Below are 13300 nucleotides of genomic sequence, written 5' to 3'. Positions count from 1 at the left end.
CGGCGTGACTTCTCCGGCGACCCTTCGCCGATAAGTGCCTACTCTCGGTGATCCGTTTTCAAGATGCCTCCGAAGACGACGTTGAGAATGATCAGACGTGAAAGCCGGTAGACGAGAATCGCGGAGGCTACATCATCCGGTTGACATCGAGCGGAAGTATAATTGGCCTCGTTGATTCCGAGTTGTTTGTTTTATCCATCGAAAGGACTATTTTCACCAAATAACCGTCCCCTTTTTGCCGAAGAGAAATGCAAATCTTTTAATTTAATTTCGTAATATTATAATACGTTACCTCTATTATAACGCTGGCAAGAAGATTTTATTATTAAAAAGATATTAAAAAAATTAAAAAAAAAAAAATTTGAAGGGATAGGAGCAGGAATTTAGAACGGCATAAATGAATATTGAAATTAAACGGTCCAGAAATTTATTTAAAAACGTGAATAAAAAAACATCCGACAATCTACATCTTATAATAATCTTATAAACAGAGAGGTAGAAATAAATTACGCTAATATCCTAATACAGTTTCTATACTTTCGTTCTTTTCGAAGAGAAATATATCTCGTTAATCAGTCGCTGGGAACATAATGGGGCATCGAAGCCAGAGGAGATCTGGTATCGTCATTATCGTCGCGCATCGGCATTTCGCGAAACGCATTACCGTGCCGGCGCAATTTGTTAAATTGAACTTTCTACGGGCCGCAACGCGAGACGCGCATTAATTGCAAGTCAGCGTCGATTAGGCGCATCGCGTTTCGCGGATAGAAACCGGCGCCGCAATCACAGCGGTATCATTCTCGCGCGCGGAAAGAAAGAGGAGGTATAGGGCGCGGAAAGCGGCGGGAGAGGACGGGGGAGAGGAGGAGGGGGGAAGGCCCCGGCACTGCACTCGCGTTAATCGGAGAATCATAGGACCGACAACGTTATCCTGGCCCGTGGATAACGGCCGGCCAGATGTTGCCGACAACATCGCCACCAAGGAAGTGGCCGCGCGCGTTCTGACACCTGCCACGTCATTCTGCCGCCGCCGTTCGCGGAAAGGAGCGCGAACGCAGTGTCCGCGAGGAGAGGACGTGGGCTCCAGTTTCCGCCGCGTTCGCGGTTCGTTATTTAAACTTTCCGTTCCCTCGTTGCGTCTCCGTCCCGGCCGAAAGGGAGTTGGCTATTTCGCGGCGATCGGGGATTTTAAATGAATCCACGAGATCGAGGACCGCGCTCGTTAAATTTCGTACGCGCATCACCATAAAATTTTTATTCGGAGCATCTCAAATTGCGGCTCGCCCGTTTGATCGTGATCGTCGATCGGGGATTATTTTTCAATAAAGCCGGACCGGGGCCCCACTTGGCCGGGGAAGAAAGTCCAACACCCCCTGGCCGCTCGTGTTACGGAAAATTGAATGATGACGAGCCCTCGTGAGGGTATCCCTGTTCGCAGTGGGCCGAATCAATTTACGAGTCATTAAACATGGCCGAGTACCATATTGAAATCGATCTACCTCGAGTGGCCGTGGTTGACGCGATCGCTCCCCCGATACTGACCGCCGGGAGCTGCCTCTCTCTTCTTTCTTCTCTCTCTTTTTTTTTCTTTTTTTTTCCTTTTCTCTTGTCTACCTTAACGACTTCTCCTGGTGCGCGGGATGCGTGTCTAATTTCTGCGTAACTAATTTCTGCTGGCCGGGCCACGCGCCACGGATAGGCTACGATAGCCGATTTAGTACGGCTCGATTTAGTACGCCGCTCGTCGTTAAAGCGCGAAGGGTAAACCGCGGAAATAGCAGTTTTGCTACGTCTTGAAACAATAGCTGATTTTACGCGTCGTCGTCGCGTGCTGTAATGCAACGTCATACACACCTTGATCTACTATTAACCCGCCTTTATCAGCGGCACAAAGAGAAAAGTTTTATAAGAATATCGAAAAAGTTTACTGTACACTTCTTCTTCTTCTCTCTCTCTTTCTTTTTTTTTTTTTTTTTTAATTAATGTGCGCAAAGATATGCAGTGGAAAATATGATTTTGCATGCAACAGCGACGTGTTACAGTTGTGTCTGTTCCAAGACGCGATTTGTCTAAAGTTAACGGAGTTACGCGAGCAAAGTCCTCGAAGTCGTTGTCCTTAAATGTATTTCTAAACTACCGGATGTAGGAGGCCTGATGTATTGACTCGTGCACATTATGTCTTATAATTTCTGCCTGATCACTTGAATCTCACCGTTAGATCACTCGTTAAATTACTCGATAAATTGCCAACTCGTTATTCAGTTTAATGCAGACGTTGCTCGCATCTCGTGTGACAGCTAGTATTATTTATTGAAACAATCATTGAAAAAGCTTCAACTTAAAAAAAAAAAAAAAATAGAAAAACAAAATAGCTACATTCTCTTACGTCTACTTGATTTATTTCACGCGCAAATGGCGAGAAGCAAACGTTGAGAACAAACGTAATAATTAATAGAGAGACTACGAATATTTTCGTCGGCAATTTCGGTAAATAGTGACATTAGGCCGTTAATGAACGCGTCGGTCTCTCCGTTGAGATCGTCTTCACGCTTGGCGACTCGCCGCGCACCTTTTTGGCGGGAGATTTCGTAGATAACTATCCGCTAAAAAAAGAACACGGCCGAGCTGCAACGGTCGAAATGTATGAGGTTCGTTGGAATTTACATGGGCAGACTGTAAACAGGGAGTTTCCATCGGGTTGCCCTCTTCTTCTTTCGTGCCTTCCACGGCTCGTTGCCCACGACTGCGCCGCGATCGCGGCGAATCAAAAAATGATTAAGTTCAGTCAAAATACGAAAGCACGGTTGCCTCGTTTCCTTCCGAGACGCGTTCTTCCTAGGCGAGCGGGACCGGTGCCCGTCGCCTCTACGGCGTGCTGTTTTGTATCATGTAAATCAGGAAAATCGGGAAAGTAGAAATCGATGCGGCCGCACTTGGGAATAATCGAATGCCATTAGCGCGGCCGCAAAATAAATTTCTTAGCCGCTTCCTGACGCGACGTTGTACGTACAATGCCGCGCTATATGTATAAACGTCGTTATTATTTCGATAGATATGCGTATAAACATATATATGCTAAAGTGGCAGCACCGTTACCTGGAATCGGCTCTCGTACGGTCGAGTACCTGCGCCGGCCATCGCATTGGTACCTGCGAGGCGAGTGCTCGAGTACCGTGCCAACGCCATTAGGCATTTCTATTTAGTTATCGCCGGTCTTTTATGATCGTTATCTTTTATAGACAGGTATATAATAGGGACGGCGAGATGCAGCGCCTCGCTGCAATTGTGTTTAATACGTCGTCTTTAACGCGTTTACCATTACGTCAATCGCGATTGTTTTCCTACGTGAGGTGAATACCGAATAGGGGGGGATTACTCGGCTGCGATCGCGGTTTAATTAATTGCCTATCTCGTGTAATTTACTGAAAATTATCTTTTTATCTCGGGGCCCGTTAGCGTCTCGATTCTAAAGATTGTAGATTATCAATTACCCGACGTCGCCGCGTACGGTACCGATAAATAAAATTGTCCCTTTTTGTACGACGCCACGCTTCACCCCACGATACATTGAAGTTTACTTTGCGGAAATGAAATTTCGTTTAATAAACGGTGTCGACTTTCCTTATCAATGGATCTCTCCTCCTCGCCCGGCGAGTACGCTGCTCGAACGATTAACATCGAATCCATGTTTGTGGTATACGATAACATTAGCGTAGGTGCAAGAATGTAAATTGTGCGCTAACAATACCTCGGTCGCGACGAACTCCGCGCTTACATAGAGAGAGAGAGAAAAAGAGACGGTGCATGATACTTACGATAATCGTACGGTCATCATCTTCCCGTTATCTATGATAAATTCTAAACGTAGAACAACGAGTAATTTTGTCAAGTCACGTTGCGCGCGTTAACCGAGAAAATTTTCTCTCGAAATACGGTCTAACGAATGGACATAGGCATAACTCGGCGACGTTCGCATACGGGAGATAAAAAAAGGTCGCGAGGATCTCGGGTAAGAAATTCCCCCGACGTTTATGCGTCGATCTAAATTACATATATTTTATTCTCGAAATCGTCGCGAGAGCTCCTTCGCGGACAGTAACGAGCGTCTGAAATTTCGTTCGCGGAGAAAATTAAAATTTAATCAAAGAGAGACATTAATGAATCGTCTTTCGATCGCGTTGCGCGAAACGCATTCGACATGCACGATCGAGAGAACGGTAAGAACGATGCCCGAACGTCGGACGGAGAAAAAAAGAGGAAAGAATCGTCGTCGCACTTCGTCGCGCCCGATGGTGGCGATTTCTCGCACATGACTCACCGAAATACGGCATCACGACATTATACGTGCGGTATTAAAGCCACACGACCGGGAAGAGCGTGCCTGACGTTCGGGCACCACACGGACGACGAGCCACACGACCGGCACGTGGGGTGTAATTGTCCGGGGAAGAAGAGTCACGCCCCGCTCAAAGCCGCTCTCCAACCACCCCTTTTCCACTGACGGCATGTTGCACCGTCCTCCGCATTTCGCGCGCACCATAGCGTAACGGAGTTACGTCGAATATCGCCGGGGACAATCAGGGAAAGTTTACGCGAACGCGCGGAAATCGTCGTCGCGAAGAGCGACCGATAGGAATTAAGAAACGTTCACCTATTACGGCGGATTGTAATTTCCGAATCGGCGTCATAACTGTCCGCGGTGTTAATTTATCGGCGGCTGAAATAAACGCTAAAGGGCAGGAAGCAATAATCGTATATCGCGGAGTCTTTGACAATTATCGATTCCGATCTCGCAACCTACGGGGCAACGGAGAGGACAGGTAAACGCGATCTGTTCTACGGTAACACGGAGTAGCTTGACACGGCATTTCGCTTAGTCTGTCGGCGCCTGTTCGTGGCTAGCGGTATTTTATGATCGGCACGACTGCAAATTACTCGTCAAAACGCCCTTGTCGGGAACCGGGGACGAGATGGAGACAAGAAGCTATCTATTGTTGTAGTGATCTCACGTAACAACAGTCGCCGACTCATTACCGTAGGCGGGAAGAAAGAAATAGGGATATTCGGGCGAAACTGAAATGCGAAAGAATACTCGAGCGTAGTAAAACGAGCCAGGTCGAAAACAGAGCGGCGCGATCGTAAATTAGGCGTACCGATGACACGTCGTCGAGGCGATCGTTTCTGCGTAGACGAGGGGGATCGCCACATGGCACGAGCCGACCGGTCGACCGGCGGGGGGGGAGCAATAAACGGGGACTACTCGTGCCCGGGTTCGTCATGATAGTCGGGATAGCGTGGCGCGCAATCGAGAAGTTGGTGTCATCTGTTGCATCGGTTACATCCTGATCAGCGGAGCGTGACGTGCAGCAGTGTTGGCGGTGGTCGGCCACCGTAAACGAGGGTGCGCGCACCAGGCTAACTATCCCCTAATTGTCGGGCCCGTTAACAACGAGTACCTCCTAACAATCATTTAATGACAGGTTAGTCCGGCTTCGATAGACGGACCGGGTCGATTCCTATCGAACTTATTGAAAACTCTGCGACCGGCAAAACGGTGCGTACGGCCTCTCGTCGGCATAGATAAGCTCGGGGAAAAGGGGGGGAAAAAAAAGAAAAAAAAATGCAGGGATACAAAACGCAATTGCTAGCGACCGTGAGAAGAAGTGCCGAGAGACCTCGCCACTCGATGAACAGGCTACATTTGTCTTCGATTATTTTCGTCCCTGAATACGCTCGCCGTTTATTTCCCGACTCCGCTGAGGCTCGAGATCCTTATACGGGAATCTATCTTTGTTAAAACATATTTTCTCGTCTCGAAACATTAATTTTCACACACGACAATGTACGCGAGCTTGACGCAGGAACTATTACCCATTATGAGGAAGCCGCTATAAAGAGACGCATAGGAGATAATGTTGAAAGACCGTTCGATTAGATGGACAGTGCTCATTTGTCATCGACTTTGCATTATTTTTTTTTTAACGGTTTTTTTTCTTTTCTTTTTTTTTCTTCTTTTTTTTTTACGTATTCTGTTTTGTAATAGAGTTTAAATTTCCATCGATTTGCCACGTAATGCGTTTACAGTTAGAATATGCATTCGATGCCAACAGGCTTCTTTGAAATATCATATCTAACTAACAGTCGATGACCTTAGATATGCAATTATAAGAGAATCAGTTGACAACAAGAAAGGCCTACAGGAAATCTAATGCTAAACTAGAGATACTCGAGATGCTATTCTATGCAATTTCTTATCTGCAATATCACGGGCCGTATGTAATATATTTAATTCGACTGATATTTCGACTCGTGGTGAATCTTTGCCCTTCCGCCAATATGGTCTGAAAAAAGAGGTGATCGGCGGCGTGCGCCAATCGGTTTCGAAGCCGCGGACACCGCGAGGTGTATTCATCATAGTGGTCATCTGTGCGCCATATTTCGGACAGGGCGCGTGCCGATAATACTGCGTCCGCAGCGCAACACAATAATTTAGGGATTTGCGACCGCGTGGAGGACCGCGTGAATTCAGAAATACGGCAGTGCACGGTGTAATACTAGGGCGCTGGTACCAAGGCAATAATTTATATTGATCGGGGCTTAAACGTAAGAGAATTGCAAATGACATGTGCGCGGCAACGCCTGTTCTGCTCCTCGTGTCGATTAAAACCGCGAGCGAATCCTCGAAATTAGAAAGAATTAAAAAATAAAATAAAATAACAAGAAAGTTTTAGGAAACGATAGATTATAGGACAATTCCTCGTATTAGTTTATATCCTATTCAATCTGCAATAAAAGGTAATAATAAAACGAGGTTCACCCAATTTAACGTAAGAGCGGTCGGTTGAATAGCTCTGATTTTTAATGACGTGTGGTTTCTCTTTAACTTTCTTTGCGCTTTTTTTACTTCTCACTTACGTACACCCCTCTCGCTATTATATTATGTATTTTTATTATTTCTGGTGGATCTGCGTGATGCAAATTCGTCCGCAGCATATACTCCCCTTTCTTTTCGCCGCATCTCGTCGTCGTTTTTCCATTGTCTCGGCCGACTTTTTCTTCTATCGCCGTTTATTACACATTCTCGTGCAAATTATTACGAAATCGCCACTCGTGTAGAAAAGTACGTCGTATCGAAACGTTGAATTTTTAATACAATACCGATAGGTCTTCTCTCATAGGTTTCTATGCGCGGCAAATTATTGTGCAATTTTTGTCGGTAGGATTTTTATAAAAATAAAGAACGCGTCCGACGATCGGCTCGAGTCTTCGGTTGGATGCCGATTGAGAAACCGGCTATCTCGTGCGTGGTGCAGTTTCTGGATGAGCAACGAGTTTCTTTGAACGCGCACACACGTCCTCCGGGGACATCCTTACCGAGAACTCAGATTATTATATCACGACGATCGGCAGTTATGGCGGCGCTTGTGATTTATCGGATCGCTCTCGCTCGGGGAAGTACTCTTATTTTTTTTATTTTTTCCTTTCCTTCGATACTTTGCTTGATTACGTGCGCGAGATATCGATTGAACCCCCGTTAATTAGCCCGAAGAGCCGTTGGTCTTAAAAAAAAAATTAGTGCGTTTGCTTCACGAGGAGCTTAAGAAAATTTGGGAAAAATCGCCGTGATGCTGGAACGTGAAACGCATTTTGGCGGTACAACCCCGCGAACGGGTTAGCCCGATTTTTGATAATTGGTTCCGCGTATCTTCTTGTTACTTAACGATCGCCCCGAAAGGATTAACGAGTTTTCAAATGGGTCGAAAGCCCGAGGTGATGGAAAAATCCGCTCGACACGGAGTCAGATGGCTATAAAATTGATCTTCGTCCGGGGTGCCGACTTTGACACCATAAGGGTAGCGAAAGGTGTCTCGGAAATTTCGGTTTACTAGATCGCCTCCTCGTTGTACCTGCAGCCTGGAACGAATTGCTTCTCTCACGAGACTCGGTCGGATAAAGGTTACGTTCCAAACTTGATCTCGATCATCGGGATCTTGACACTTCTAATGTAGTCATATCTAAAAATTATACCTTCTACGTCTAATATAAAAAATGGATAATTTTTGTTTGTAGAATTATTAAATTCCTGACACTATGACTGAAACAAAACTTTAACGAGCATGTGAGCACTGAAAAGGAAAAGAGATTGTAATAATTAAATCATAAATAGTCAACGAAGATTACATTATCGATGAAAGTAATTTATAATTCGTTAATAAACGTATAATATAAAAATTAAAAATCATGCACAGTTAACTAAATACTAATGCACGCGGCGAATAACACGAAGAAAATGGAAAAAGGATAATCGAATCCCTCGGGCCAATTTGCTCTCCCGGTTGAAAGGGCGCGGAGCAATGCGCTCGACGCAAATTGCGCCTGAAATCGATTTTCAGCGATCCTTTCGATGCTTGACCACTTTTGGTCACGCCCTACAACCGAGTGACCACTCGGTCAAAATCTGTCTCAGTTTCCCGCAGTCTCTCGCTTTCTTCGGTAAATCCCTTCTCCGCCCTTTATAACGGGATATTGGCCATGTGATTTATTATATATAAATATACACATATAAAAGATAAAAATTTTTTTAACGGTTAAATAAAAATAAAATTAAAAAAATTATTATTTGTTACTTCGATATCTTTATCTAGCCGTTTGCGACGTCACATATATCGAAAAAAAAAATCGTCAAATCGTTTCTGTGCTTGATTATACGTAATGTAATTCGTCTCGAGGAGAAAAATACCGTTTAAAGTGTTTTACAGTAGGTATATCGCGAAAGATCGGGAGAATCTTTTTTCGTAAGGGCCAGCGCCGAACGCTGGTCCGTCCGTTCAGGTAATTAATGATCGCTAATTACCGGACATCTGGTGCTGGAAGGGATCCTTATTTACGACAGGAAGGTGGACTTCCATCTAGAGAAAGAAACGAAAAAGGAAATCATACGAAATCGCTAACGAGGTCTATTGTAGGGCACGTGCCGCTGTCCGCCTACGTATCTTGAAATGTGACGGATTCTTTTTTTTTTTTTTTCTTGTTCTGTCGATCTTGCCAATTTAACGGAAGGAGGATACTCGATCGAAGCCTTCGCTTACGTTTCGTCCATTTGTTCGTCACCTTGTTTCTTTCGGTTCAGACAAGTCGCTCAATCTTCGTCTTTCGTGTCGAACCTCGAGGCATCTTTGACCGCGATGCGATCGCGTCTAGGGGTACTCTTTGAAACTTTACAAGTTCCAGCATTTTATTTCAAGTGAAATTATCACAGGGAAATTATTATAGGGTTATACATAAAGCATAGGTATTCCGAACGTTGAGAATAAGCGATATGCATTTCAATAAACTGCACGACGCGAACAAAGCGCGGTATCAGCAACAGCTGCTCGTTGTCATGTGCGCAACGTTACATTAATTTGCGTTCGTCCGGTCGTCTCGGCAGTGAAAGAAAGAAGCACGACTGTGGAACAATTGGACAAAGGACAGACGCGACGTGAGTAATTAGAGCGAAATTACGGAGTAGCGTCTCTACGCGAAGTACGGAATTCTCACGGTATCGAAAAAATATTTTGCAATAGATGCACCGGTGCACGTATCACGCGAGATGGATGCACGATCTCTCGAGAGAAAGCGGACCGTCGTGTCGGCGAATAACGACAAAACCGACTTCTTTTCCTCTGGGAAGCTTCCGGTTCTTCTGGCCGGAACACGCCAAGTATTGATAATAAGTAGTTCGATACAAAAAAAAAAAAAAAAAAATTATTATTATATAATTAAATAAAAAATAATCGAACTAATCGTAACTCAATTTTGCCAGAGCTTGTTTGAAAAAATATGTATTTAATTTTAACTCGTAAACTAATAAATAAAAACGGTATCTAGTTATGTTAAGTCGAAGTTAGACAATTAATAAGTAAGTAAAGATAGGTGCAACATTCAGCTAGGATTTTTAGAATTTTTTTATTTCTTTTTATTTTTGTTTGCGAAGCGAATAAAAGACGTCCGTATTACGCGGCTGTTGCAAAGCAATTCTGTGACATACTTAACCGAAAATAATGAAGACGCTGTCGGAGAAAAACGCACAAGAATTGCCCGCGTCCGGAAGGGGTTCGGTGGGGAACGGGGAATCGTCCGCAGGGAAACGGAAAGGTGGGCAACAAGTGCGTGTGCCGGTCACGCGCCCACGTGCAGAACCGGAAAATCGGCGTTTATGCACGAGATGACCGGAAGAATGCGGTATGACATCATGCATTACGGCGATTTATTCCGCCTAATTATATTTAATCCACGCAGCTCAAAATTATCAATGAAGAAAAAAAAAGGCGACATTATCTTTCATTATTTTTAGTTTAAAAAATAATTCCGCGAATAAATAAGAGAGATCCGCAAGTTGCAAGTTGATTCATTTATTAATAAATAATAACACAATTTTTTTTTTACAAACATTGTATACTTTATTTACAGTAGTGTACAAAATGATATTCAGATTTAAGAGTATTAACATTACAATTATGTGCATCATATAATGAATTTATCGGCTTACGAACTAATGTTGGATATGCAATGGGTTAAAATATTATACATAACACTTCTTAGTTATAAAAATCTTTGGTCGATTATACGGTAAATTTATGAACGCGATTTATTTTTTATTATTTATTACAATATTTTTTCCACATCTTTGGCGTCGATTTTTTTTTCTTTTTTTTTTTTTTTAATTAAATATGACCAAAATTGATAATAATATTTTGACTAGAGTAATTACAAATTTTACTAAAGAACAACATTAATCTTAATTTAAGTCCATTTCCGGAAGTAAAATAAAAAAAAGAGCGAGATGGAAATTATTAATATTAAATCTCAGCTTTGTTAAAAATTATGCGTAATAGCCGTCTTACAGAAAAGTATAGAATACGTATAAAAAATTATCACACACACATGCAAACGATGTAGCATACACACAATGGACTCCTTTGATATTGTCGTACTTAGTCTTTCTATCTCTTTGGATGCTTAGCTGTGTTTTTTCGTCTTATATTAAAATACGTAAAAAGTATAGAAACACACATGTTCATTATTACATTTGCAATGCATATTTAAATTAAAAAAAAATTAATAACATTATTCTCAATATCTTAATTTAAAATATAGTTGAAGATATTTCAAATTAAACTATAGAAAATATATATCTGAAAGAATTATTAATATCATGCAAATTAAACTCGTAATTAAATAACGCTTATTGCCATTTTTTAAAATAATTTTCCGCATAATCGTAATAGAAATATTATTAGCAAAAGTGCTTAATTCCCATCAAAACTTATTTAAATCAAATTACGGCAGTATTAAGAAAGTCTTCTATTCCGTTCGTTGCAATTCAGTCTTTATATATATATTTTTTTACAACAATCGCTATAAGTATTTTGTCACGCTTGAAAACGTATTGAAATATTATCTGTGCGTTTTGTTATTAACAGTTCCATTTTAAGATTATATAAGAAATTAACTTTGATTAACAATTCATTGCTTTTTCAAGCAATTTGCATATATATTGCAGTTTTTTTTTTTTAAAGGGAAAAAGAATTTTATTTAGAAACTATTGTTGCACTGCCGAATTTGTGAATCAGGCGAACACGTCTTCGAGATAGCGCGCCAGAGGAAATGATTAATCGTGATACTTGCATTCTCGGTTTCGGGATTTATCTCTTGCCGTCGTGTCTCTGTAGAAGGTCGCACAAGGCAGCTATGTAGCTCTGTGCCATTTGCAGGGTCTCGAACTTGCTAAGTTTGTGATCGGTCCCGAGGCTAGGTACGACCTCGCGAAGCTTGTCGAATGCGTCGTTCAGACCGTTCATACGACGCCGTTCGCGCGCGTTTGCAGCGAGACGTCGGCGTTTCAACACCGTCGGGGATGGCGGCACGTCGCGAGATCTTCGTCTGCCCTTACGCGGGCTCACCGGCGGCGTCGTCGGCATTCTCTAAAGGAAATTATTATTATTAAATTAGGTATTAAATTAATGCGCCATTAATAAATCGCTCGTTATTGCGTCATTTATTTAAATATATTATTAATCATCGCTCACAATCGCTAAATTGCAATTCAAATCGATTATAATTACCTGCGTCGAAACAATGGGCTCCCAACAATTGGCCCGAGGTTCGACGATTGTGAGAATTGACTTGCTGTTCTCCAGGGGTTGATATCTTGGTTCTTGAGGTGGTGTCTCGTAGCAATATGACGGCGGCTGATAGTCCATCGAACTTTCTTCGTACAATGTTGACCGCGGTGACGTAGTCTGGTCCATCGAGTGCGGTGGCTCGTACCTATAAATTTCCAAAGATAACGAACTGTTTTATACACTGAGAGATAAAAAAAAATATACAGTTACTTTTGGTATCAAGTATAAAATTAGAAATATAAAATTATGGTCGAGGCTAAATTTTTCTCTCAGTGCGTTTTACCTTTGCGGGGTGACGGGCGTCAAGACGCCATAGGGTCCTCGATCGTATCCTTCCGGAGTCTTTGTGTACTCCGACACTATATCCTTGGCGTAGTCCAGGGTTTCGACATCTCTTCGTGGCGTTAGCTCGCTCTCGTGCGCACAGCTGTCCCGATACGCGATTCTTGTAGGCTCGTAACTCGGAGAGTTATACGGCGACGGATACAGGGGGTCGTAGCTCCTCGCTGGGTTCGGGTAGGCCGGCGTTAACATGTCAGACTGCGTGCTCTGATAGTTGCAGTGATGATTCGATAGAAGGGCCATGATCGGATCGAGAAATTTATTTAATCGACTCGGTACGTAGAATCGTGTCACATAAGCCCAGGTGTAATCTTCTTACGACGCGAGATTCTTTCGCGACATAGCTGCGTTCTCCAAATTCCCTCGACGTCACGTAGAAGATAAAAATGCGGCACAAAGATTCGTAGTATTAATTCACATTCTATTGCATTTGACGGCGCGGATAAATATTAATAAATGTCGAGGCGGGTTTCTTGTGCGTGAAGAATATCACGTCGATACGTCGGCACATCACCTACACGAAATCGATCTAATCGAACTCCCGCGCGAGCTTGATCTTCGCCGAAAGCGTGCCGGCGCGCCGCGTTCCTCGTGTCGAACGTCTCTTACGCGTGGGCCGTGAGGCCGCGAAAGGAACATCGAGACCGAGCTGTCAGGCGTTCGATCAAGTTGGCGGAAGGTAGGCCCGAGGTGGACACCACAGTACCCCGATCCTCGCGGTGTAAAGGCTCGAGTTTGAGTGCGCCTGGCGCGTGCCAGAGCGCCCGTCAGCAGATCAACATATGGTTCCC

The 13300-nt window shown here is 43.3% G+C and overlaps 1 protein-coding gene across 1 annotated transcript; it reads right to left on the bottom strand.

The window, feature by feature from the left end:
- Positions 1–6009: 6009 nt before the first annotated feature.
- LOC139107413 (uncharacterized) lies at positions 6010–13275 on the bottom strand. The gene is made up of 3 exons (XM_070664990.1): positions 12451–13275; positions 12108–12312; positions 6010–11966 (listed from the first exon to the last, which is right to left on the bottom strand). Exons 1-3 carry the CDS (start codon positions 12750–12752, stop codon positions 11688–11690), a joined length of 786 nt encoding a protein of 261 aa, XP_070521091.1. The 5' UTR covers positions 12753–13275; the 3' UTR covers positions 6010–11687.
- Between the last annotated feature and the right edge of the window lie 25 nt (positions 13276–13300).

Source organism: Cardiocondyla obscurior, linkage group LG13, assembly GCF_019399895.1.
Source record: "Cardiocondyla obscurior isolate alpha-2009 linkage group LG13, Cobs3.1, whole genome shotgun sequence".
Classification (NCBI taxonomy): Eukaryota; Metazoa; Arthropoda; class Insecta; order Hymenoptera; family Formicidae; genus Cardiocondyla; species Cardiocondyla obscurior.
The sequence above is the reverse complement of the archived record's forward strand: the minus strand, read 5'-3'. Positions and strand labels throughout refer to the sequence as shown.